The following is a 22,630-nucleotide window of genomic DNA, read 5'->3' as shown; positions in this document are numbered from 1 at the left end:
CGACTGGGAAAATTGCCATATATTTCCCTGTAATGTAGGCTGTCACCGCTTGGTGACATCAACTTTATTTTTGTGTCACTTTGCTCCTGTCTCTTTTCCTTAGTCTAAGGGCACAGAAGACAGGCCTGCTGCTATAATTTTTGTTGATACATTTCCAGAAACAGCTAAGGAAAATCTCTTTTGAGCATATTACATTTTAGAAATGATTATAGCTGGAAAAATGTCCTGCAAAACGTAGGCAGAGGTGTGACACATTACATGCTTATTTTACCTATTATACCATTAATAAGGATTGCTTTATTAGTTTTAATATTTACATCAAGGAAGAAACAAAAAGGCCCAATCCTTGGATACTTACTGTTCTGATATAAAAGATCTGATTAAAGTAGAGGCCCTTAGTTTCAGGAGCCTGACATTACATGAGATATATAGAGTACCAAAACCAAAACAAAAAACCAAAAACTTCCAGATATACATGAAAATGAAAAATTTAAGTCAACTATGGTAATTATTGGTACAATAAGACTGTGTGATTCTGACTCTTGTTTTGATGAGCAAAATAGGAAGCCAATTAAGTATAGGTTCAAAAGAACAGAGGCAGGACATTTCAAGGGGAAGTGCTTAGTGAGGATAGGAATGACCATAAAAGTTACCTGTGATGGATCTTTAGTTAGACTAAGGTCCTCTGCCTGCTGAAATTAAGATTCCTACCTTCAAAGGGTCTTTCATCTGAGAAGCAGCCTCTGATGGTCATCACAAATTCTCCTTTGGCCCTAAGTTTTGAATCCAGAATGAAGCCTTATGATATATCAAAAATGGATATACAAGGGCTGTCTGGAAAGTATCCAGCTAAGGAATATGTTTTCATGGTATTAACAATGGCTGGCTACTTTCTGGACAGCCCTTGTATATCTGACATACATTTGGCATAAGCAGAGTGGAAATTTATTTATTCATTCATGCAGCATGTATTTATTGAGCACCTGTTATATACAGCACTGTTTTAAGCACTGGAGACAAAACAATGAACAGAAAAGACAAAAATATTTCCTCCTATGGAGCTTGCATTCTAGTGGGAGAGATAGACAATGAATAAATTAAATTAACTATGTCAGATGGCAATGAAAAAAGATGAATAGAGTAGGGAGAGGGGATGTGGAGTGTGGAGGTGAAGTATAGAGAGAGTGGCCATGAGAACGCCTTACTGAGGAGGGATTTGAGAAAAGATCTGAGGAAGAGAGATAGCTGTAAATATCTGGGGGAAGAGCATTCTAGGACAGGCTCCATGGCAGGAATGGACTGGACCATGCAAGGAACAACAAGGAGGCCAGCACAGCACTGGCGGAGTGAGAAAAGGCAGAGCAGCAGGAGACAAAGTCAGAGAAGTTATGGGGACCAGGGCATGGAGGTCCTGAGAGGTCATGCTAAGGGCTTTGGCTTTTTGCTCTGGGAAGTCATTTGAGGGTTTGGAGCACAGGAGTGGCATCTGACTTAAGTTTTAACAGGATCCCACTGCAGCTGGGGCATGAAAGGGGTGAGACTGGAAGCAGAGACAGTCAGGAGGCTATTGCCACAGTCCAGGCAGCTGATGGTGGTGGCTTGGATGGGAGGTGGTGGGAGGCAGTGAGTGGTGAGAAGTGCTTAAACTCTGGATATTCCTAAAAGACAGATATGAGAAGATTTGTCAATGGGTTGGCAATGGGATGAAAGAGAAAGAGTCAAGGATGATTTGAACATTTGCGACCTGAGTAACTAGAAGGATGGAATTGCCTTAACTGAGATGGGGAAGAGTCTGGGAGAGGAGGTTTCAGAGAGGAACCTCAGGAGCTCAGATTTGGACCTGCCACTGGAGACACCAATCAGACATCCAAGAGGGCCTGGGAGGGGAGGAGGGAGGGGCAGTGTAAATTTGAGAGTCATCAGCACATGAATGGTATGTGTTCAAAGCCAAGAGGGTGGGTAAGTGAATGTAGATAGAAGACTGAAGAGTCCCAGAGCTGAGCCCTGGGCACACTTGCATTTAGAAGTTGGAGGGCTGAGTAGGAAGCAGCAAAGAAGCCTAAGAGGAATGTACAGAAAGTAGGAAGAAAACTGGGCAATTGTGGTTTTCTGGAAGCCAACTGGAAAGGGCTTCACAGATGGTCTGTGTCAAATGCTACTAGGTCAACTTAGTTGAGGATGTCACCATTGGATTTATAATGTAGAAGTTACTGAAATGGTCTTATAAACAATGTTAGTGGAGTGGCCGGGTGAAAGGCTGATGGAATCAGTTCATGAAAAAACTAGAAGAGAGGGATTGGAGGTAGAGGCAGATCTCTCAAGAATTTTTCTATAAAGAGAAGGAGTGATATGGGTCACTTATGAAAGGGCGTGGCTGGGTGACAGGACTACTCTGGCTGCTGTGTTAAGAAAAGACTGAAGGAGCATCCTCTTATTCTGAGCCATCAGTGGTGGCTGGATCCCATGATTTTTTAATATGCTAACTTGCAGATAATACCAGACACATGCATGGGTGAGTCGGTAAGAAGCTGCGGCATCAGGATGAGAAGCAGAGCTAGAGCTTGCACGGGCATGGAGTAAGTGTCATCAGGAGCACAGTAGAGACAAGTGTGGGGACATCACCATTGGCTCCTTGCCAGGAATTGATACCATAAAACTGACCCTACTGCCTTAGGAACGGGAGTGGTATGAGAACACGGCTGCTTTGGTGTCCTGAAATCTCCCTTTCAAATAAAGTATTAACTCTTGTTTTTTCTATAGCTATGAAATGGAAAGGTCTCAATTTATCCTTAGGAGGTGGAGAGGAGGGGGACTGGGATGGGGTATTGCTCTAGTCCTAACTCTAGAGTGGAAAAGAAAAAGATCATGTCCACTTTCAGCTCCCTTGTTCCCTTCCATTCATTACAGGTCAGGGTAAGGGGAGTTATTTTATTATGACACATTCCATTTGGAATCTCCCTGAGCAATTTATCCTACCCCCTCGTAGTCTCCAAGTAGCTCACTGTGTGGACAGGACCACGTGTGGCTGCTTGGCTGCGGTAGGAACCCCTTTGGAACACTTTGCTCATGAGAACACCTTCCTGGTGAACAGATTGGAAAAATGTCAATCCACATGACTAAATTCTAAATCAAGGCCTTGAGTATTGACGTGTAATTTTAGGATTTGCTTTTGCTGTGCAGGCAGTTGATAAAGTACAGTATGTGGAACTGTTATTTATCTGTGTAGTGTTTCTTCACAGCCCATGCCCAGAGAATTGATATTTTATTGTTCCATGTTAGTTGCACTTGAGTACATGTGTTTTCGAGTACTTGTCCTTATGTCTTTTTTTATGCCTCATTTCCACGATATTAAAAGGCAACATCTACAATTTCTGTTTCTTGGGCACTTAAGGTTAAGAACCTAAGGAAGGCACATTAGTTTTACAGAGTGCTAAATAAAATGTTGCTAACCTCTAGGCAATAGTATATGCAGGGTGGAAGTACCAATTATGCAGAGTAGATTGTTTCTTTTACAGTAGATCTGGTTTCTTCATTTCAGAAATATATATATATACACACACACACACATATATATAACTTAATTAGAATAATGTTTTGCATTTAAACATATTTAATGTGTCAGCTCCAATTGTTTATTTTTGGAAAATTGCTGGACATCCTCACTATATGCCCACATAAGTAAATGTCTTAGTATAGATCAGAAAATGTAGAACGATTTAACTCTGCTGCCCCCAAGATTTGAGCCCTGGCTGCGCATGCGCCAGGTTCTGTAGGCGATCTCCTCTAATCCCTGTCCCAGAGATATACATTTGCAGCTGTTAGCCAGGATAGGACCACAGAGGAGCCTGCAGGACTCAAAATGTCTTGGAGTTCAAAGGAGCGGGAGAGCCATCAGTCAGGGAAGTTCTGTGAGGCTTTGGGAAGGAGATGGTGTGAAAGATGGCTAGACATCTATTAGCTCCAAGCTGGGAAAAGTTTTTCTAGCTAGGTAGAGGTAAGGGCCTCTGTAAAGGTGTGGGTGTGAGTACGAGCAAGCTGTGGCTGAGAGTTAAGGTAAATACAGGAGCACACTGGCCCCTAGTTTGATTGGAAACACATGGGTTTTAAAGTGAGGTAAAGTGGGAGGAAAATCATAATTCTAATGACAATAGCTGGCACCTGGGAGCACTTTACATGGAAACTCTTAATTTGGAAAAGCAGGACAGGTCTATATTTCTTAGAGAGTTTTTTGTGAAAGAGCTGTATCGCCAGAGCCGTGGTAAAGCAGGTGTGTACAGAGACAAAGCACAGGGAGGAGCAGAAGGCAGAGAGAGTGCTCAGGAGGCTGCTTGTATGTTCTCTGCAAGAAGTGAAGAGGGCCCAGATTATTCCATTGTGAATTTAGGCAAAAATGCAAAGTTGCGTTGCTAACTAGATTGGGTTGATAAACTAAAATTTGGCCTGAGAAGGCCTCTGTACTTCCATACTTCAGTTCTTAGCTACAAACCACAACTTAACTTAGGTAAGTCACTGCAAACTTAACTTAGGAGACTGCTTCTGCAACAATTGTTGAGTCTCGGCCGGTCACAGCAGCCAGACTTCAGCCACTCACAGGCGGCCAGCTGTTCAAATCACGTTCAATACGGCAAACCCCAGCTATAACCAGTCCGGCTGCTTGTGTACCACACTTCTGATTTCTGTATGTCACTTACTTTTTTCTGTCCATACATCTTAAGTGACCATGAGGCAGCCATGGAGTTTCTCTGAATCTGTTCTGATTCTGGGCACTGCCTGATTTGAGAATCATTTTTTTTTTTCTTTTTTCTTACCCAGTGAGTCTCTGTTAAATTTAATTTGTCTAAAGTTTCTCTTTTAACATTTGGAATCAGAATTCATTTTTAGCTTCAGATGGCAGTCTCTGGTAAAAATTGGATTTTCTAATGCAAGATACTTGAGTGGAATCTTGAGGACCTAGATGACCTGACATTCTGTGCCAGCTTCCTTCGTTGGGACATGGAAACCAAGAGTCAGTGAGGCCCACATCACTTCCTGTTATCTGAGACAGAAACCTGGAGGACACTTGGAGAACCTTCCCTCTCCCTCATTCTCCCCTGTCCCCATTCGTCCCAGCCAACTGGGGATCAGACAGTTGATTTCCTCTCATACCAATGTCTCTCCAAAAAGCTCTGATTCCTTGAAGGTTCAAGTTTTAATCTGCTGTGAAATACTAATCCTGGCATCAACTGTCTTGCAGATTCCATTGTGATTGGATTCTGGGTTGGTCTCGCTGTCTTCGTGATCTTTATGTTTTTTGTGCTGACCTTGCTGACCAAGACAGGAGCCCCACACCAAGAGTAAGTCTGGCTGTTCCTGTTCCTGGGTCTGTTAAGCCCCACATGGAGCTGAGGACTCAGAAGCTCCTGCCCAGGGCTGGGGCTGCTTCCGGTGGTGGAGAGAAGGGGCTGGTTGTGGGTTTGCTGCCCAGACCTGGGTGCCTGTGGGCGGAATCCCACTTTCCCCCTGGCTTTTTGCCTTTTGCTTCTGGGGCTTATTTTCAATTTGACTCTTATAAAATTGGATTTCTTGGTCCTTTCCTGCAGTTTAAATGCTGATCCAGGCCTGATTTTTATGTTGCAGTATATATTAATTAGGACTTATTTTCTCTTATTCCCAAAAGGATTTAGATTATGCACCAGATTAAAAACAGTGGAAAAGACAATGGCAAAAATGGGATGAAAACTAGTTTTAAAAAATATTTTGAGAAGCAGAGACATAATTGTTACTGGACACTTAGCTAAATTAATTAGCGACAATGATGAATGAGTTCAACACTGAGTTTTCTTGAAACTAGGATAAAAGGGAAACACTGTGGATTACATAATTCTCATAACATGGCAAAGAATATTAGTGTTGGGCTTTGGGTTTCTGGAGGAAATTACTACATGAGTGCTTAACACATTGATTGCCACACTAGGAAAAAAACATTTTTCCCTGGGGCCACAGTGTTTTATTAAAACAAAACAATCCTTTCTAAGTTGCTATTTTTTATTGTTTTCCATGTGTGAGTTATATGCAACACAATCTATGTTTTTAGAATTAAATTGTCAATATTAACTGTAACAATAAGAACATCAACAAGTAAGATTTTCATGAACCAACTGCAGGATTTTGCTTCACACAGCCCTAGGTTCAAAGCTAGGCTGAGTTAAATGCAACTCACATGACAGTCAGTGTGTCAAAGAACATTGAGTAACATCAGCATTTGTTCAGTTATGGTTTGTAAAAAAATTCAGAAATGTCTTAGAGGAGATATATATATATATATTTATATTTATATTTATATTATACCAACTCTTCAACAAAAGGGAAAATTGAGTATGCTGAATACCTTGTTACTTGGCCCCAGCAGGCAACAAAAACCACATTCATACTGCTAATTGAAAGAGCGTTTGGTCAAGGGGCTATTTACAAGTCATGGGCAGGGAAGAGTGCAGGACCCCAGGGCTAGCAACACTGAGGTGCAGTTACCACCCTAGATCTCAAGGAGGGGCGGTCACTGGAACCCAGGAGTCAGCTGAGAGGGGCCGTGAGCTTGGGTGGAGGGACACAACCAGTCCAGTGTGTCTTCTTAGGGAAGAACCCTCAAAATAAAGAACCTCACTCTTCCCCTCCTTTCCATCTCTCCCCTTTGCTCCCCACGGCTGAACTTGAACCCAACCTGCAGCCAGAGGCCCCATCCAAGGCCAGTTTCCCAGAGCACAGAGCAGGATGGGGAGGGGGCAGAGCCAGGAGAGCAAACGGAAGAGACCCTAGCAGTTTTACACTCCGTATCTCGCTTACCCTGGCAGCCTGGCCCAGCACTCCCTGATCGTCTCCTCACACAGTCTCCAGTGTCTGCTGTTCATTCTGCAGCCTGCGCTTGAACTGTAACAAATGCCTGGGCAGAGGGGACAGTCCTGTTCTTCACGCAGCTATTTCCAGACATCGGGGGCTGGAAAAAAGTCTTAAACACAAACATTTTAAATGAAAGGAAAGTATCGTTTTATTGAAGCACATGGAGACACACAGCTGAGAGTCTCTTTAACAGCCACTAAAAAGACATGAACTTTCCCTTTTCTCTCTTCCTGTCCTCATAAACATGCACATGTCTCTGCTTCTATTATGTTGGTCCAGGGCATTTGGAAATATGGTGTGGATTGCAAGAGTAGTAAGAAGAGCTGAGAATAAACCCAGATTAGGGCACATTTCAGAGTGGTCAGGGAATAATAATACTGTGTTATTTTCCTTTTCCTCAGAGGGACAGATGGGTTTTGCAGGGTTTTGAGATGGATGTATGAGAAGGCAGGTGATGTTACGGATGGGAACACTCGAGCACAAAATAGAATGTGACTTCCTGTGATGGCTAATTTTGTGCATCTATCTATCAAACTAGGCCATGGTACCCATGTATGGGGTCAAACATCATTCTAGATGTTTCTATGAAGGTATTTTTTAGATAAGGTTAACATTTAAATCACTATGTTAGAACCAGAATTTGCAGGGCCGCTGGACAGAGAGACAGAGTCACCGAGGCTGTAATTATCAAAAAGGAGTTTTATTGTCTAGCTTGAGCTAGGGTCCAAGCCCAAGAGTGCCAGCACAGTGGCCTCTTCTTCGGGCAGGGACCCCCCCCCAAGACTTTATACCTAAGCTGTTTACGCGATGATCATGCATCTGCCATCGACAGCGATTGGTGGGTTCCCGCTGATCACGCATCTGCCTAGCCTCTTACTTTATCCTGCCCCTGATAGGCTCTAACCTATTCTGGGTCCTGGCCGAGAGGCTCCAGTTTCAGCGTTTTTTTTTTTTTTTTCTGCATCCTATAATGCACCCATAATGCCCTGCGGTTAGCAAACAAGCAGTAAACAGAACTAAAAAGCGGCCGTTAGCCTAGTAGCCCAATATTTTACAACTATACTTTGAGTTAAGCAGATGACCCTCCACAGTGTAAGTGGGCCTCATCTAATTCAGTGGAAGGCTTTCAGAGACCAAAGACTGACCTCCCCAAGCAAAAAGGAATTCTGCCAGCAGCTGCCTTTGCCCTGAAACTGCACTCTTTCCTGCATCTCTAGCTTGCTGGCCTGCTCTATAGATTTTGGACCTGCCAGCCTCCAAAATTGAGTAAGCCAGTTCCTTAAAATAAATCTCTCTCTTCACACACACACACACACACACACACACACACGCACGCACGTACACGTTGGTTGTTTTTCTCTGGAGAACCCTGACTACTCCACCTGTACGAGGTGTCATGGTGACCCTGGGTAGCCATGGCTTGCGTTTATAGCCTTCTAGTTGTCAGCTCACTCCTGTCGCTAGAGGATCTTTCTTCTTGATGGCAGTTCCGAACAATGCTCAATCACAGAACAGGGGCCACTGTCACCCTGTATGCTTCTATCAAGATTAAGGAGAAACTCTGAATTTTTTCCTTTTAATAAAATAATGGATCAGCCTTCAGTCCCACATTTTAAATGCCCAGTCTTAGGCAGTGTAAAACATGGTATTTGGTTGCAGTATATCATAGAAAACTGAAAGAATCAGACATGGAAAAACCTTCAAATAAATCCATTGAAAAGAGGTTTAGATCTTAGCAAGCTGGACATTTATTTGGCAGGAATTTTCTCCTAAAGTGCACATTGTTTTTTTCCATATAGCTAAATTTAATAGAAAACAACCAATTTTAAGTTTGTGATACACAGGAGTCGGGGGAGAGAATTATTCTTCATGACTGAGAAGAAGAACAGCCGTTTTGTGAGTGTTTACAACTGTGCCAGTGTCACTTTGTAGGTATATTCTCACGATGTTCTCACAGGAGGATGAAGTAAGTTCCATAAGTGTTCCCACTTTACAGATGAGAAAAGTGAGACTGAGTCACTTGTCTGCAGTCCCATGGGTTGAAAAAACTATAGAGCTGGGCCTCAAACTAAAGCCTCTTTGGCGCTGAAATTCTCATCGTTAACCACCACTATGCTAAACTATTTCAGATTGGCAATTTTTAATCTCTTCCTTCTGTTAAACCAAAGATGTTAGTAAGTAGTCATATTTATTTTCTTTTGTCACATGCTGGGCCAACCATGGACTCTGGAGTCAAACATTTCCAGGTTTACTTATCAAGACTTTGGGCTGAATTCTTTTTTATTTATTTATTTATTTCAGCATATTATAGGGGTATAAATGTTAAGGTTATGTATATTGCCCTTGCCCCCCCTCAAATCAGAGCTTCAAGTGTGTCCATCCCTCAGATGGTGCGCATTGCACTCATTGTGTATGTATATACCCATCCCCTCCTCGCCACCCCCACCTGCCCGACACCCGATAAATGTTATTCCTGCCGGGTGCGGTGGCTCACGCCTGTAATCCTAGCACTCTGGGAGGCCGAGGCAGGCGGATTGCTCAAGGTCAGGAGTTCGAAACCAGCCTGAGCAAGAGCGAGACCTTGTCTCTACTATAAATAAAAAAGAAATTAATTGGCCAACTAATATACATAGAAAAAATTAGCTGGGCATGGTGGTGCATGCCTGTAGTCCCAGCAACTCAGGAGGCTGAGGCAGGAGGATCACTTGAGCCCAGGAGTTTGAGGTTGCTGTGAGCTACGCTGATGCCATGGCACTCACTCTAGCCAGGGCAACAAAGTGAGTCTCAAAAAAAAAAAAAAATGTTATTCCTATATGTCCACTTAAGTGTTGATCAGTGAAACCAATTTTCTGGTGAGTACATGTGGTGCTTGTTTTTCCATTCTTGGGATATGTCAGTTAGTAGAATGGGTTCCAGCTCTGTCCAGGAAAATATAAGAGGTGCTATATAACCATTGTTTCTTATAGCCAAATAGTACTCCATGGTATACATATACCACATTTTATTAATCCACTCATGAATTGATGGGCACTTGGGTTGTTTCCACATTTTTGCAATTGTAAATTGTGCTGCTATAAAAATTCGAGTGCAGGTGTCTTTTTAATAGAGTGTCTTTTGTTCTTTTGGGTAGATGCCTAGTAATGGGATTGCTGGATCAAATGGTAGATCCACTTGTATTGCTTTAAGGTATCTCCATATTGCTTTCCACAGAGGTTGAATTACTTTGCAGTCCCACCAGCAATGTAGGAGTGTTCCTATCTTTCCATATCCACGCCAACATTTATCATTTCGGGACTTGTTAATAAAGTCCATTCTCACTGGAGATAAGTGATATCTCATTGTGGTTTTGATTTGCAATTCCCTGATGGTTAGAGATGTTGAGCATTTTTTCATATGTTTCTTGTGGGCTGAATTCTTAACCTCTCTGTGCTTCGGACTCCTTATGTATAAAAATGAAATAGTATGTGCCTCCTAAGATTATTATAAAGATGAAATGAGGAGAGTGAGCCCAGGCTGTAGAGCTGTTTGCAAAGCTGGGCTCATGGTGTCCCCCGGTAAAGGCCAGTCCCTGGTGCAAGCTGAAGGGTTTGGGTAGAGAGAGCAGGAGAAGAAAAAGGAACGCATCCTCCCACGAATTGCCTTGTATCCACACTGGACAAAACGTTGCCTCATTCTGCTCCAGCCTCAGTTTGGCTATGTCTTGCAGGGAACAGTAAGATGAGTCTAAAAGACAGCTAAGTAGAGAATCCTGGCGGTGGGTCAGGGCGAACATGTCTGAATTCTGACAGCTTTACATGTCAGGTTCTCTGGGTGGTTTGTCACAAAGAAACATTACTTGCTCTTGTAAGGTATCAGGTAGCATCCTTTTGGAACGTACAACTCTAACAATCTGGTTAAGATTAAGATGTCTGATCCAGTCCAAAAGCTCAGAATGGACTAGTGCTAGATCTACCACTTAATTTAATTTTTTTCTCCATGGAGGCATCTCAGGGCAGGGCTGAGTGCTGACACACAGAAAGAGAATGAACATTCCTTTAACAGTAGTAGGAAACAAGCTGGCAGGTGCCACCGCCCGTGCCCCTACTCACTGCGCCCATACACACAAGGGATGTCACCAATCGATGTGTCCTCTTCCCTGCATTGCCAAGACCTTGTGTCAGAATCATTTTCAAAACAGAGCTCCAGGCCTCTGCTAGAAATTACAGTTTACCTGAGAAAGAACATATATTTGCCATCCGTGGCTGGACTTTCCTTTAATAGTATTGTTGGTAGAAATTGAGGTCTATTCAACTGCATGGAGCCAATGACACCACAGTGAAATAGGCATTTTTTTTTTTCCCTTTGAAGTTTTCAACTTGGGGTCGTGGTAGGAGGAGAACTTCCATTCTGGAATCACTACTCTGTTAAGGGAGGGAAGGGGTAGCAGTCAGGCTGGGTTAGGCTATGAGACAGTGACAGATAACTCCCCAAAGCTCGCTCAGTGTAACACAAGGACGGTTTATTTCTTGCTCAAACTACGCGTCTGTCTGCTGGGGTTGGCAAGGGGCAGACAGAAGCGTCTCCAATTCAAGTGGCACCGTCTATACCACTCAGCCTCCTGGGCTGCTGAGACAGGGAAGAGCACGCCTGTAGGCCTCAGCCAGCCCTTCTCTTCTTCAGTCCGGAAGTGGTGCTCAGCCCTTCCCCCCACAGCTCATTGGTCGGGACCAGCCACGCCCGCTTGGCTGTCCCTGGGAGGGTCGCCTTCCACACTGGAGAGCGTGACATTGGTGAGTGCTGGGGAGGTGTAGTGTACTGCAGAGGGAGAAAGACCTTTATAAAGCTGACATCACCTCTCTTAAAAGCTTTTAGGCCTAAGAAGCAGCTTTGATAGGGATTATTTTTTCCATGGACTATTTGCTGTTGTGTGAGAGGAAAAAGCTCTTATCTGGATTCTTTATGGACAATGAAGATAAAAGAACCATTTCCTCCTACTTTCTCAGCTAAGGAGCCATTTACTCTGTATGCTGCCTTGTTAAAGCATTATAGCCCCATTATCATAAATCTGTCTGGTGGAGAGTAATGGGAAAGGCTTGGATCCCATTTTTATGTTGAATATTTTGGACTTCTGAAAAAAAATGATCAAACCCCAGACATTGTGTACCTCACATACCCCGCCCTCTGTAGCCTTTGCTAAGTGCACCTTGTCCAGGTGGGAATGTTCTTCATTTAGGGGCCACTGTAGGATTGCTCATGACCTTGTAAAAATGGGAATAACACTTTACCTTGAATAGTAATTTACCGAGTATGGCACTCATTAAAGGATGGGTACATGGAACTAAAAGCTAATAGTGAGAAAATGTCAGTGTTCAAAATCTTTCATGATGATCATAGTCACAGGAACTAGCTGGCAAAGTGCAGATGTGGTTAGTGGTTCCTGAGAGAGTCCTGTCATTCTGAGAGGTCTACTGCCATGCAGTTTGGCCAGCGTCTCTATTAGGGCTTGTTATCTGATGTAAAGCTCTCAGCACAGGCTATGGTTTTATAAATGTTGGTGGTGATTATTATTATCTCACTGGTTATTAATCATAGAAGCTTTCCCTCTTAGTGGGTCTTTGTTTAGCTTACATATCTTTAAAAGCCCACTGGAAGTGACTACTGGAAATACCAGGCGCCCACACGCTGGTGTGCCCACCACTTTTCATGAGTGGAACGAACTTGAGGACAGTTGCCAGCTTGCTGCTACTCTTGGCACAGCATTTGTAGAAACTCATCATAAATCTGGAAAATCCCTAGCAGAATGCCACAGAGCATTGCCCGTGTTGTCTCTCTGAAAGCGGAGATGAGAAGAGTCTTTCCTCCTGACTTGATTGGTCTTTCAGGTCACAGAGGAAGGAGTACTTCACCAAACACTGGGGTGACTGTCCCTCTCCTAAGAATCAGAGCCCTGGACAAGCCCACAGATACAGCCATTCAGTACACATTGTTTCATAAAGTGCTCATTGAGCTCTAATTACTGCAAGCCCTTTGAGGGATGCAGAGGCGAGCAAAATGCAGCACATCAGTATATAGGAGAGAAAAGACCACACACAAATAGCTCTGACACAAGGCATAAAAGGGTGCATCCTGTAGGAGCAGGCATGGGCACAGATGAAGGAAAGATTCTTCTTGTCAAGAAATCAGAGTCTACATGGAGGCAGTGACATTGGAGTTGGACATTGAAGGTATTTGATTTTCACAGAAAGATGGGGGTGGAAGGGCCTCTTAGGTAGAAGGAACAGCATGAGCAAAGGCACAGAGAGAGACAGTCCTGAGTGCACTGAGGCCAGCCGGGTACCCTGTGGCTGGACTATCTGGTTGGCCAAGGGACTGGGGGGAGAGGAACACTGGAAAGGCCAGGTGATGCAAGACAGGGGTTGGGGATATCAGGCAGATTTAGGGGAGTTGATGAAAGTTTTTGAGCAGGGAGGTGTCATGAGAAGTAAATGCCAATTACCGTGTGGGTGTCAGCAGCCTGGCTGGGTGCTTGTTTTAGATGTGCTCTGCTCAGGTACAGAGAATTTCACAGGTACAGAGAAGACATGATGTGACCTGTGGTGAGATGAAGAAAAGGCTGAGAATCAGAGCAGAACATTCTGAACAGTCTTTGTACTCTGGCTGGTGGAGTTCAGTGATATTACAGTCAGTAGGTTAAGTCCAAATTGCATTTCTTGTAACAAGCTGAAAATGAAGAGTACAAATTATCATAACAGATAAATGGGGAAAAAAAGGTTTTGGTGTTCAGGGCTCTATCAAAATAGATAGTTATGGTTTTTAAAAAGTTAAGATGACACAGGAGAGCTTCTTGCAGGACGTGGCACCATAGATGATTCATAAAAAGCCAAGAAGAATTAGGCAAGTGGGTTTCAGTTCCAGTCATGGCGGTGTAGCTTGTTGCAGATAACCTTTCAGGTAATGACTATAAAATCCGGACAAAATATAAGAAACAACTGTGGGAAGACATTAGAGAATGAACATAAGCAGACAAAAACCTAAGGGCTTTTGGCTCTTGAAAGAAGGAAAGTACAGCAGCTTATGTCTATAACTGTATGACTTTCTACCTGAAACCTTCCAATCCACAAGCGTGCTCTGTCTCTCCATGTACTTAGGTCTTCTTTAATTTCCCTTTGTAATTTTTTGAAAATTTCGCAGTACAAGTCTTGAACATGCTTTGTTAACTTTATTCTTAAGTATTCTATTTTTAATGTTGTTTTGGAGTTACTTTTTCATTTTATTATTTTTCATTACTGGTATGTAGTAATACAATAATTTTTGTATAATGTCAACCAGAAGGAAAGTCATTTTTAACAGCAATGCTGCAATAACAGCATAAACATTAGGGAAAAAATGAACCTGGACCCCCTATCTCAGTGTGGATCATATCCTTAAAATAAAAAGCTCCTGGAACAACACTGGCCAAAAGAACTTTCTGTGATAATGGCAGTGTTTCTGTGCCATCCAGTTAGGTAGTCACTAGCTATATGTGGCTATTGAGCACTTGCAATGTGGGTAATATGAGAAAATTTTGAATTTTACTTAATTTAAATTTAAATAGACACATATGTGTAATATATTGCATTGGACAGCATAGTTCTAGAAGAAAGCATAGGCGAGAATATCTTCATGACTTTAGGTTAGGCAATTCTTTTTTTTTCTTTTTCTTTTTCTTAGAGATGGGATCTTGCTCTGTCACCCAGGCTAGAGCACGAGGTTGTGGTTTTTGTAGTCTTTTGTGACAGTTGTTGGTATCAGGCATTGGTGCATGAGAACCCTGTCTTCGTGGCCTTCTCTGGCTCTATTTGTCAGGGATTTTTTTTTTTTTTTTTTTTAACACAAGTGACTCCATTTTCATTCTCACAACTTTCACAACATATAGATCCTCTAGTTTTATTAGTCAAGGAAAGAAAGGAGAAATGAAAGGACAACGTAATGAGCATTTTCTGGACACTAAGAACACAAAGATAAGCTTTTCACTGCTCTCCAGGAAGGAGAAACAGACATATCATACTGTTGTCACACCAAGAGATCACTGGGACAAAGGTGGTAGGAAGAGGGGTGGCCATGGGAGCCCCAGTTTAGCCTCAGGGGAGAGGGGCAGGGAAGGCATCTCAGAGGGGCTTCAATGTCTACTACCCTGGCTCTGCCCTGGAGAGGGGCAGAACTTTCGTGGTCTCCGGTGCCTTAGTTCCCTAGCAAGAGTTGTCAGTGGATCCAATTCTTCATTCTGAGGAAATGCAGCTGTGCAGCGGAAGAGCCACTGCACACAGCTGTGTTTCTGGGTCTGCTGTCACGCTCAGCTGGTGCCCCAGGCAGGCGGAAAAGCAACCCTTACATCAGTCTAGAAAGGTTGGTGGTGAAAGTAGATGAAGTATAAGGTTTTTCAACTTCCCCGTGCTCTTTCCTTTATGTACTTGTAAGACTAATTGCGAGTTATTTTATTCATTATTCACTCATTATTACCACTGAACCGCGAATTTGTTACACACTAAATGAAACAGGGATTTAGGAACCTAGGTTATATGCCCACTCCTATCACAAACTGGTTGTGCATCTCAAGTGGGAAGTTTTGGCTGCTCCTTACTTTTGTTTATACGTTTGTAAAACGGGCACAGCAATTCTTGCCCTAAGTGATTGGACTGTTTAGTTTTGAGAATCAAGTGAGATAAATGGATATTATAATGTTTTGGTACATATTTAATGTACCCCTGTGAGATCGTGTTGTTGTTTTCAGGCTGGCAGGATATAGGCCAGTGGTCCTAGACTTTAGTATGAGTAATGGTACTTGGAGATTCTGTGACAATATAGATTACCAAGCTTTCCTGCCTTCAGAGATGCTGAGGGTCTGCTCCCCAGGAATCTGCATTTTAGGAGGCACTTCAAGTAATGCTGATGCCCATGATCCAAGAATCCTACTGATAAACACTGATGTATCTTCAGATTACGGGGGAATTCCTCAGCAGGATGTCTGTTTTGGGGAATGATCCAGAGCCCTCATCTTTAAGCTTTTGCCTTGGGTTTATTTGCACGTGTTCAGAAATGGGATGGCTCTCCTTTCTCATGTCTGCATGCTTCAAAAAGACTTACACTGAGTAAGTGCTTCATGGAAATGTGCTGGCCTGCCTTACATGCAGAAAACCATGATTCTGCAGGTGAATGAGCTGACGCATAAGCAATCTTTTGTTTTCCTTTTGTTTATAGCAATGCAGAGTCTTCAGAGAAGAGATTCAGAATGAACAGCTTTGTGTCAGACTTTGGAAGACCTCTGGAACCAGATAAGGTGTTTTCTCGCCAGGGCAACGAGGAGTCCAGGTCTCTCTTTCACTGCTACATCAATGAAGTGGAACACTTGGACAGGGCCAGAGCTTCTCACCAGACCACAGGCCTCGGCAGTGACGTCCAACTCCAGGAAGCCATGGGAACCAGCGGGCAGCCGGAGGAGGAGCTGAACAGGCTCATGAAGTTTGACATCCCCAACTTTGTGAATACGGACCAAAACTCCTCCTTTGGGGAGGACGATCTTCTGATTTCGGAACCACCTATTGTTCTCGAAAATAAGCCACTTTCCCAGACGTCACACAAAGACCTAGATTGAGAAACATGCTCTGAAAAGTGTCTACCTAAAGATGTGGATTCTGTTTGGGTACAGCATGAAATTCCCATCCACCAAAATTGTGGGGGTGGGGGAGGGAATGAGAGACAGAGAGACACAGAGAGAGGTAGAGACAGAGAGAACATAGAGACAGGGAGACAGAGAAGACAGCCCCCTTAGAAGAGAGCTGATTAAGCCAAGTGTTTTTTTGTTGCTTTTTAACACATTTGAGGCTTTGAGGGGATTCATATTTATACTGTCTCATCTTCCTCGTTGAAAAACTTGGCCAAATAGTCAATGTCGGCATTCTTGAGTGAGGGTCGGCCTCCTGCGCCCTGATCTGGCCCTGCTGCCTGCGTGCTCTGCCTTGTGCAAGTTGCTCTCCCTCCCTGGCTGCCACCTTTTTAACTGTAAAGTGATGTGTCTGGAGTGATGCATCCAGCTCTAACATTTTGTAAATTTATGACTTTGCATCCAAATGAGGCTGAGACATACATAAAGCAGCATAAACGAGGGCACTGCCTCCTAGCTCTTGTTGTAGGCTCTTTCCGATCTCTGCACCTTCCTCTTCACCCTTAACTGAACCAAGCTTTAGTCAGGGGGAATGGGGTATCTACCAGGATGTCAGGAAACTCACCTTACATAGTCACAGTGGCCAGCATTTCTGCTGAGTCATGCTGAAACAGCTCTTCGGAGGACCTGCAACCTCCCGTGCTCAAACCTGGGGACAGCCCTGCCCTACCTGAGAATGAGTCCGCATCCATGTAGATTGCATGGCACTCCCACCCCCAAGATACGTTAGGAAGGTTGTCAGCTGAGTGAGGGGAGGTGCCTTCTGTGTATCTCTGGGTTGGTGTTTCTGTGGTCACACTGCTGTGCCACTGGCTACAGAATACAAGCATAAGCTACTACTTATAAATACAGTTGTCCCTTGGTATATGTGGGGCGTTGGTTCCGGGACCACCACCCAAATATACCAAAATCCTTGCACCCTCAAGTCCCGAAGTTGGTCATGTGGAACCTGCATGCATGAAAAGTTGGCCCTTCATATATATAGGTTTTGCGTCCCAGGAATACTGTATTTTAGATCCATGTTTCTTTGAAAAAAAAAATCTGTTTATAAGTGGACCTGCCTAGTTCAAACCCATACTGTTTGAGGGTCAATAGTATTCCCACTCAAACAGGAGAAAATGAAAGACAAAAAGAGTCAGCAGTCCCAGGAAATTTCAAAACTCAGCTGGGAAAACTATTAGGTTGCAAGGCCTGCAAATACTCTTCTGCGACTCATGGCTCTGCTAGCACAGGCAGGAAGTGAGACACGGTAGAGGAAGTACAGAGTGGCCCCGGGAGCAGAAGGGATTCTGGGTAAGGGAACACACTGCAAGATATGGGTCGCTATCAGTGTCACAGAATGTTAGCGTAGGAAAAGGGAAACCTGAGCAGAGAAAATAGGAAAGGAAGCAAGAAGCAAAGTAAACTAATGGGTGCTGAGTAAGAGAACGCACTGCAACAGTAGCAAGATAAAGGGCAGTTACAACTGTCACAAGAAACATAGCAGGAAGGACACAGGGCACATTGCACATTACAGCATGCCCTCCCCCCATGGGCTTTGGACCCCACAACACATCCCAGCCTAACCATGTAAGGTGAAAAACTGTTCCCTGCAACCTTCAATGGCTGGAAAATGACAACATTCCCCTTGGTTAAAAAAAAAAAAAAAAAAAAAAAAAGAGGAGAGGAGACAACGTCAGGAAGGGGGAGAAGCCAGATAGGGAAAAACAAAGAGAAACCCAGAGAGACCACAGTGCCACCGTCCACTAGGACGTGTGCCCGCCCTTAACCCCTTTAAGAGTGAGGCAAACGTGATAGCCACTACACTACAGCAACCGCTAATCCCTGTAAGAGTGACCTTTTGCTTTATTAATAATAAAGTTTGCTGCTTGCTGCTTCAAAACTGTCTCTTCCTTTCGTTCTTCAGTCTTGAGACGACAAGAACCGAGGATTTCAACAGCCGGTAACAGCTCCTTCCTTGGGGCCTGAAGCTCTGCCCTTGGAATCATCCCTCCTGTTTCTCAAAGAGTAGAACGTGTTTGTAGCTGAGTAGTTTTATCAGCCTGTTTCTGCATGTAGAATTTTGAGTCTAACATCCCTCTTTTATGTTGTCCTCACTCTGTGCATTTCAGTTCAAGTCAGCAATGTTTCTGCTGGTATAACATTTTTAAGAACCGGTGCGTCTTCTGGATATATCATAGGAATTCATCCCATTAGGCAGGAGGCTCCTCTACAGATCCTTCCTGAATAATCCTAGCTCTATTCCTAGCTTCTACGCAGATGGATAAAGGGATCCATGAATCACACTCCTAGTTTCTTCCCAGAGAAACTCCTGCATGATCGAATATTCTAACTTTTTGTTTCTTTTGAGACACTGGCAAAGCTGTCCAGTCATACGCTTGGCTTTCTCTCCAGAGCATGCTTTCCGGACAGTGAATCTTTTAACTTGAGTGTCCTTTTGCAATCTGCATGCGATGAGAATTTTCCAAATCATCAAGTCCTGGTTCCTTTTCACTCAAACAGTTCTTTACTCAATTTATCCTTTTCCTCTTGCATTTTACCATAAGTGGCAAGAAGAAACTAGACTTCTTCTTTAACATTTTTTGCCTGGAAATCTCCTTAGGGTAAATATTCAGATTTGTTGTTTACAGATTTTGCTGTCTACGTAACTGCAGAACAAAATTCACCTAAGTCTTTTGCCTCTATGTGACAAGGATCCTCTTCTCTCCAATTTCCAATAGAATCTTCCTCCTTCCCATCGTAACACTCACCTTTAGTGTCCATATTTTTGCCAACAGTCTGTCGTGATTTACGTATTCCATAAGACATATATTTTTTTAATCATGCTCATCACTTCCTTCTGAGTCCTAAGTTGTTAACATCCATACTTCTACTAAGAGGCTGCTCAAGACAACCTGGTTATTTTCTATCATGCACCTCAATATTCTTCCAGCTGCTGCCCATTGCCCAATTTCACACTTTTAGGTATTGTTACAGCAGCAATAGGATGCTATTATATAGTTCCCCTTTCTCCCAATTCTCACAGTGGGGAGGTGGAGGGGCTCGGGTGGATGCTGGACATGTAGTGGGTTGGCATCACTCCTGAGGAGCCCTGAGCTTAGGGACTCCATGTTTTGACAGTGGGCTGCAAGCAAACCTGCCTGACCTTTATCCCGGAAGGAAACAACCTCTTTTTTATACCGAATAGCAAGGAAACCTGCTCTCTGCTTCAGAGGGAGACAGTGTCTCCATCTTCCAAAGCTGTTCACTCTCCAAACATTGTTAAATAGACAGTTGAGACAAAAGCTGTCAGTGCCTTTGCTCACAATACGTGCAGAAACATGAAAGGCCCTTGGAGAACTGTCTCCAAATCCTAAAATGATCAAAGAGTATATTGTCTAAGTCATCTGGGAATTTTTAAAAAGAGACAACTTTGAAGAAATTGCAAAAAGAATTAAGGTGATTTGAAAAATGCCTGAATTTCCCTTTTGGAAGTGTACAACCACTTCAGGTTAAATTCAATGGATTTCTTTCCTTCTGAAAACTGTGAATATTTTTCCAAAATGTACACTGTGTATGTAAATCTTTTTTTACCCACTAAAATACTGTCTCTTAGTGGTAGAAAAATAATCCACTATGCCACCCAGAAATGGGGTATGATAGAAATAGAGAATGTTTGTGTCTAGGCCAGACTCTTAGATATCTTGAGAGAGGAGAGTTCAGGCAGCCTGTGATCAGAAGCAGAGAAATGGCAGCCTTTGCTGATTCTTGAGACAGACGTGTGGGGTAGAGAGAAAATATTGTTGTTTTTTTAATAGAATTGACTCTCTTGAATAAATTTTGCAGAAAACTTATGATCCTGGGTGAAGAGCAAGCCTTGGGAGTTAATTTACAACTGTAAAGCTACTGAGAGAAATATGCCTAACTCGGGAGGTACGTGTTTACATTTCAAGAGAAAATATGTTCCAGGACCTTGGCGACATCTCTAGATCATAAAATCCAAAGACACTTGGGAGGGATGTGTTTACATTTCCAGGATCCTTTCCATCTGGCCTCTCTGGAGCAAAGCTTTTTCTTCCTCCTATTTTGCTTCCTTCTCCTGTATGTAAACAGAGAAACTTCATTTTTCTCCATTCCTTGCCTAGCATACAGATTTTGTATGTGTAGGAGATGTTGACCTAGTTTGCATTGTTACTTCAGGGGTAAGGATTAGGATGTGAGGAACCGTGTGGTTGTGGTTTGCTTTTAGGATGAATCATGAGAATCTGAGCTGACCCAGATCACCTTGGGTGTCCATTCATGGTAAAATTAATAAAGATGAACATAACACAGTGTTAGACTTCATTCCCAAAACACCTTCTCAGACAGCAGAATAATGTCCAGTGTAAGCGCAGGAGAGTTTGTACACGTGACTATGTCCATGCAGTACCCTCAGAGCCTATGAGCTACTACTGTGAGTTTGGAAGCACCAGCCTTTGGCTTCAAGTGAAGTGTGTGAGGATGAATTGCATTAAAGAAAGGTAAGCTGAGAGACAGTTGTAATAACAATAGTGTCTTAGGTTCTATAGGAGCAGAGCCAGACAAGAGGATTCTTGCTGAAGTGATTTCCTGGAACCAGCCCATCAGAAGGGGTTTGACAGAAGCAGCTAGGGCAAGGAAAGCTAGCAAGAGTGTTTTCTCCAAGGGGAGCCCTTGTACGCTGTTGGTGGGAATCTAAATTAGTGCAACCACTATGGAGAACAGTATGGAGGTTCCTCGAAAAACTGAAAATAGAACTACCATAGGACCCAGCAAGCCCACTGCTTGGGTATATATCTAAGGATGGGAATTCAGATACTGAAAAGATGATTCTGTGTTCCCATGTTTATTGCAGCACTGTTCACAATAGCCAGGATTTGGAAACAATCTAAGTGTCCATCAGTGGATGAATAGATAAAGAAATTGCAGTACCTATGTATAATGGAATATTATAGAGCCACAGAAAAGAATGAAATCCTGCTATTTGCAACAACATGGATAGAATTGGAGAACATTATGTTCAGTGAAATAAACCAAGCACAGAAAGACAAATCTCACATGTTCTCATTCACATGTGTGAGCTGAATATTAAAAACAATTGATCTCATAGAGACAGAGAGTAGAATGACGGTTATCAGAGGCTGGGAAGGGTAGCAGGAGGTGGGGTGGGGATAAAGGAATGATAAATTCCTGAAGTGATGGCTACTCTAATTACCCTGATTTGATTAATTCACAATTTATCTCTGTATCAAAACATCATAAGTACCCTATAAATATATACAGGTAAGGCTGGGCATGGTGGCTCACTCCTGTAATCCTAGCACTCTGGGAGGCCGAGGCAGGCGGATTGCTTGAGGTCAGGAGTTCAAAACCAGCCTTAGCGAGACCCCGTCTCTACTAAAAATAGAAAGAAATTAATTGACCAACTAAAAATATATATAGAAAAAATTAGCCGGGCATGGTGGTGCATGCCTGTAGTCCCAGCTACTCGGAAGGCTGAGGCAGCAGGATTGCTTGAGCCCAGGAGTTTGAGGTTGCTGTGAGCTAGGCTGACGCCACGGCACTCTAGCCTAGGTAACAGAGTGAGACTCTGTCTCTAAATAAATGAATAGATAGATAGATAGATACAGGTATTATCTACCCAGAATAATTAAAAATTTTTAAAAATTAAAGAAAAAGAATGTTATCTCAGCGAGGGGCCAGCCTCATTCTGATCTCATGGGAAGTTCTGGGGCACAAATTGCACCACAAAGGCTGTCCCCGTTTGAGGGCAGGAGTGTGGCCTTTTGTAGCTTCAAGCCAGTGAGAGTAAAGGTGGTTTCTACTGTGATCAAGGGAGATTCTTCAGAGCAGGGGGCATTGCCTAGCATGCCCATAGCTGGGAGTGGGCACTGGCTAGTAGTGGGCACTGCCAGCAGCCATTACAAACAATAATGGGTGGCATTTATTAGGCGCTAAGCTGCCCCTGTGCTGATTTTTGTAACCCTGTTGTGAGAACTCTCAACACAGAGAAGTCTAAGTGATCCTTTTATTAATCAATATGACTTGTCAGATTTCTTTCTTCTTTGAAATTCTGCAATG

General features: G+C 43.2%; 1 protein-coding gene across 1 annotated transcript in view; it reads left to right on the top strand.

The window, feature by feature from the left end:
• MRAP2 (melanocortin 2 receptor accessory protein 2) overlaps nt 1-18,435 on the top strand; it is a 38,846-nt gene extending 20,411 nt beyond the window's left edge. The window contains exons 3-4 of the mRNA XM_076003136.1: nt 5,234-5,333; nt 16,090-18,435. Coding sequence (XP_075859251.1) covers nt 5,234-5,333; nt 16,090-16,483 — 494 coding nt within the window. The 3' untranslated portion in view covers nt 16,484-18,435. The remainder of the gene's footprint in view (nt 1-5,233; nt 5,334-16,089) is intronic.
• The last annotated feature ends 4,195 nt before the right edge of the window (nt 18,436-22,630 follow it).

The sequence above is a fragment of the Microcebus murinus genome, chromosome 5, assembly GCF_040939455.1.
Source record: "Microcebus murinus isolate Inina chromosome 5, M.murinus_Inina_mat1.0, whole genome shotgun sequence".
Lineage (NCBI taxonomy): Eukaryota > Metazoa > Chordata > Mammalia > Primates > Cheirogaleidae > Microcebus > Microcebus murinus.
Note: the sequence above shows the minus strand (reverse complement) of the source record. Positions and strands in the feature narration are given on the sequence as shown.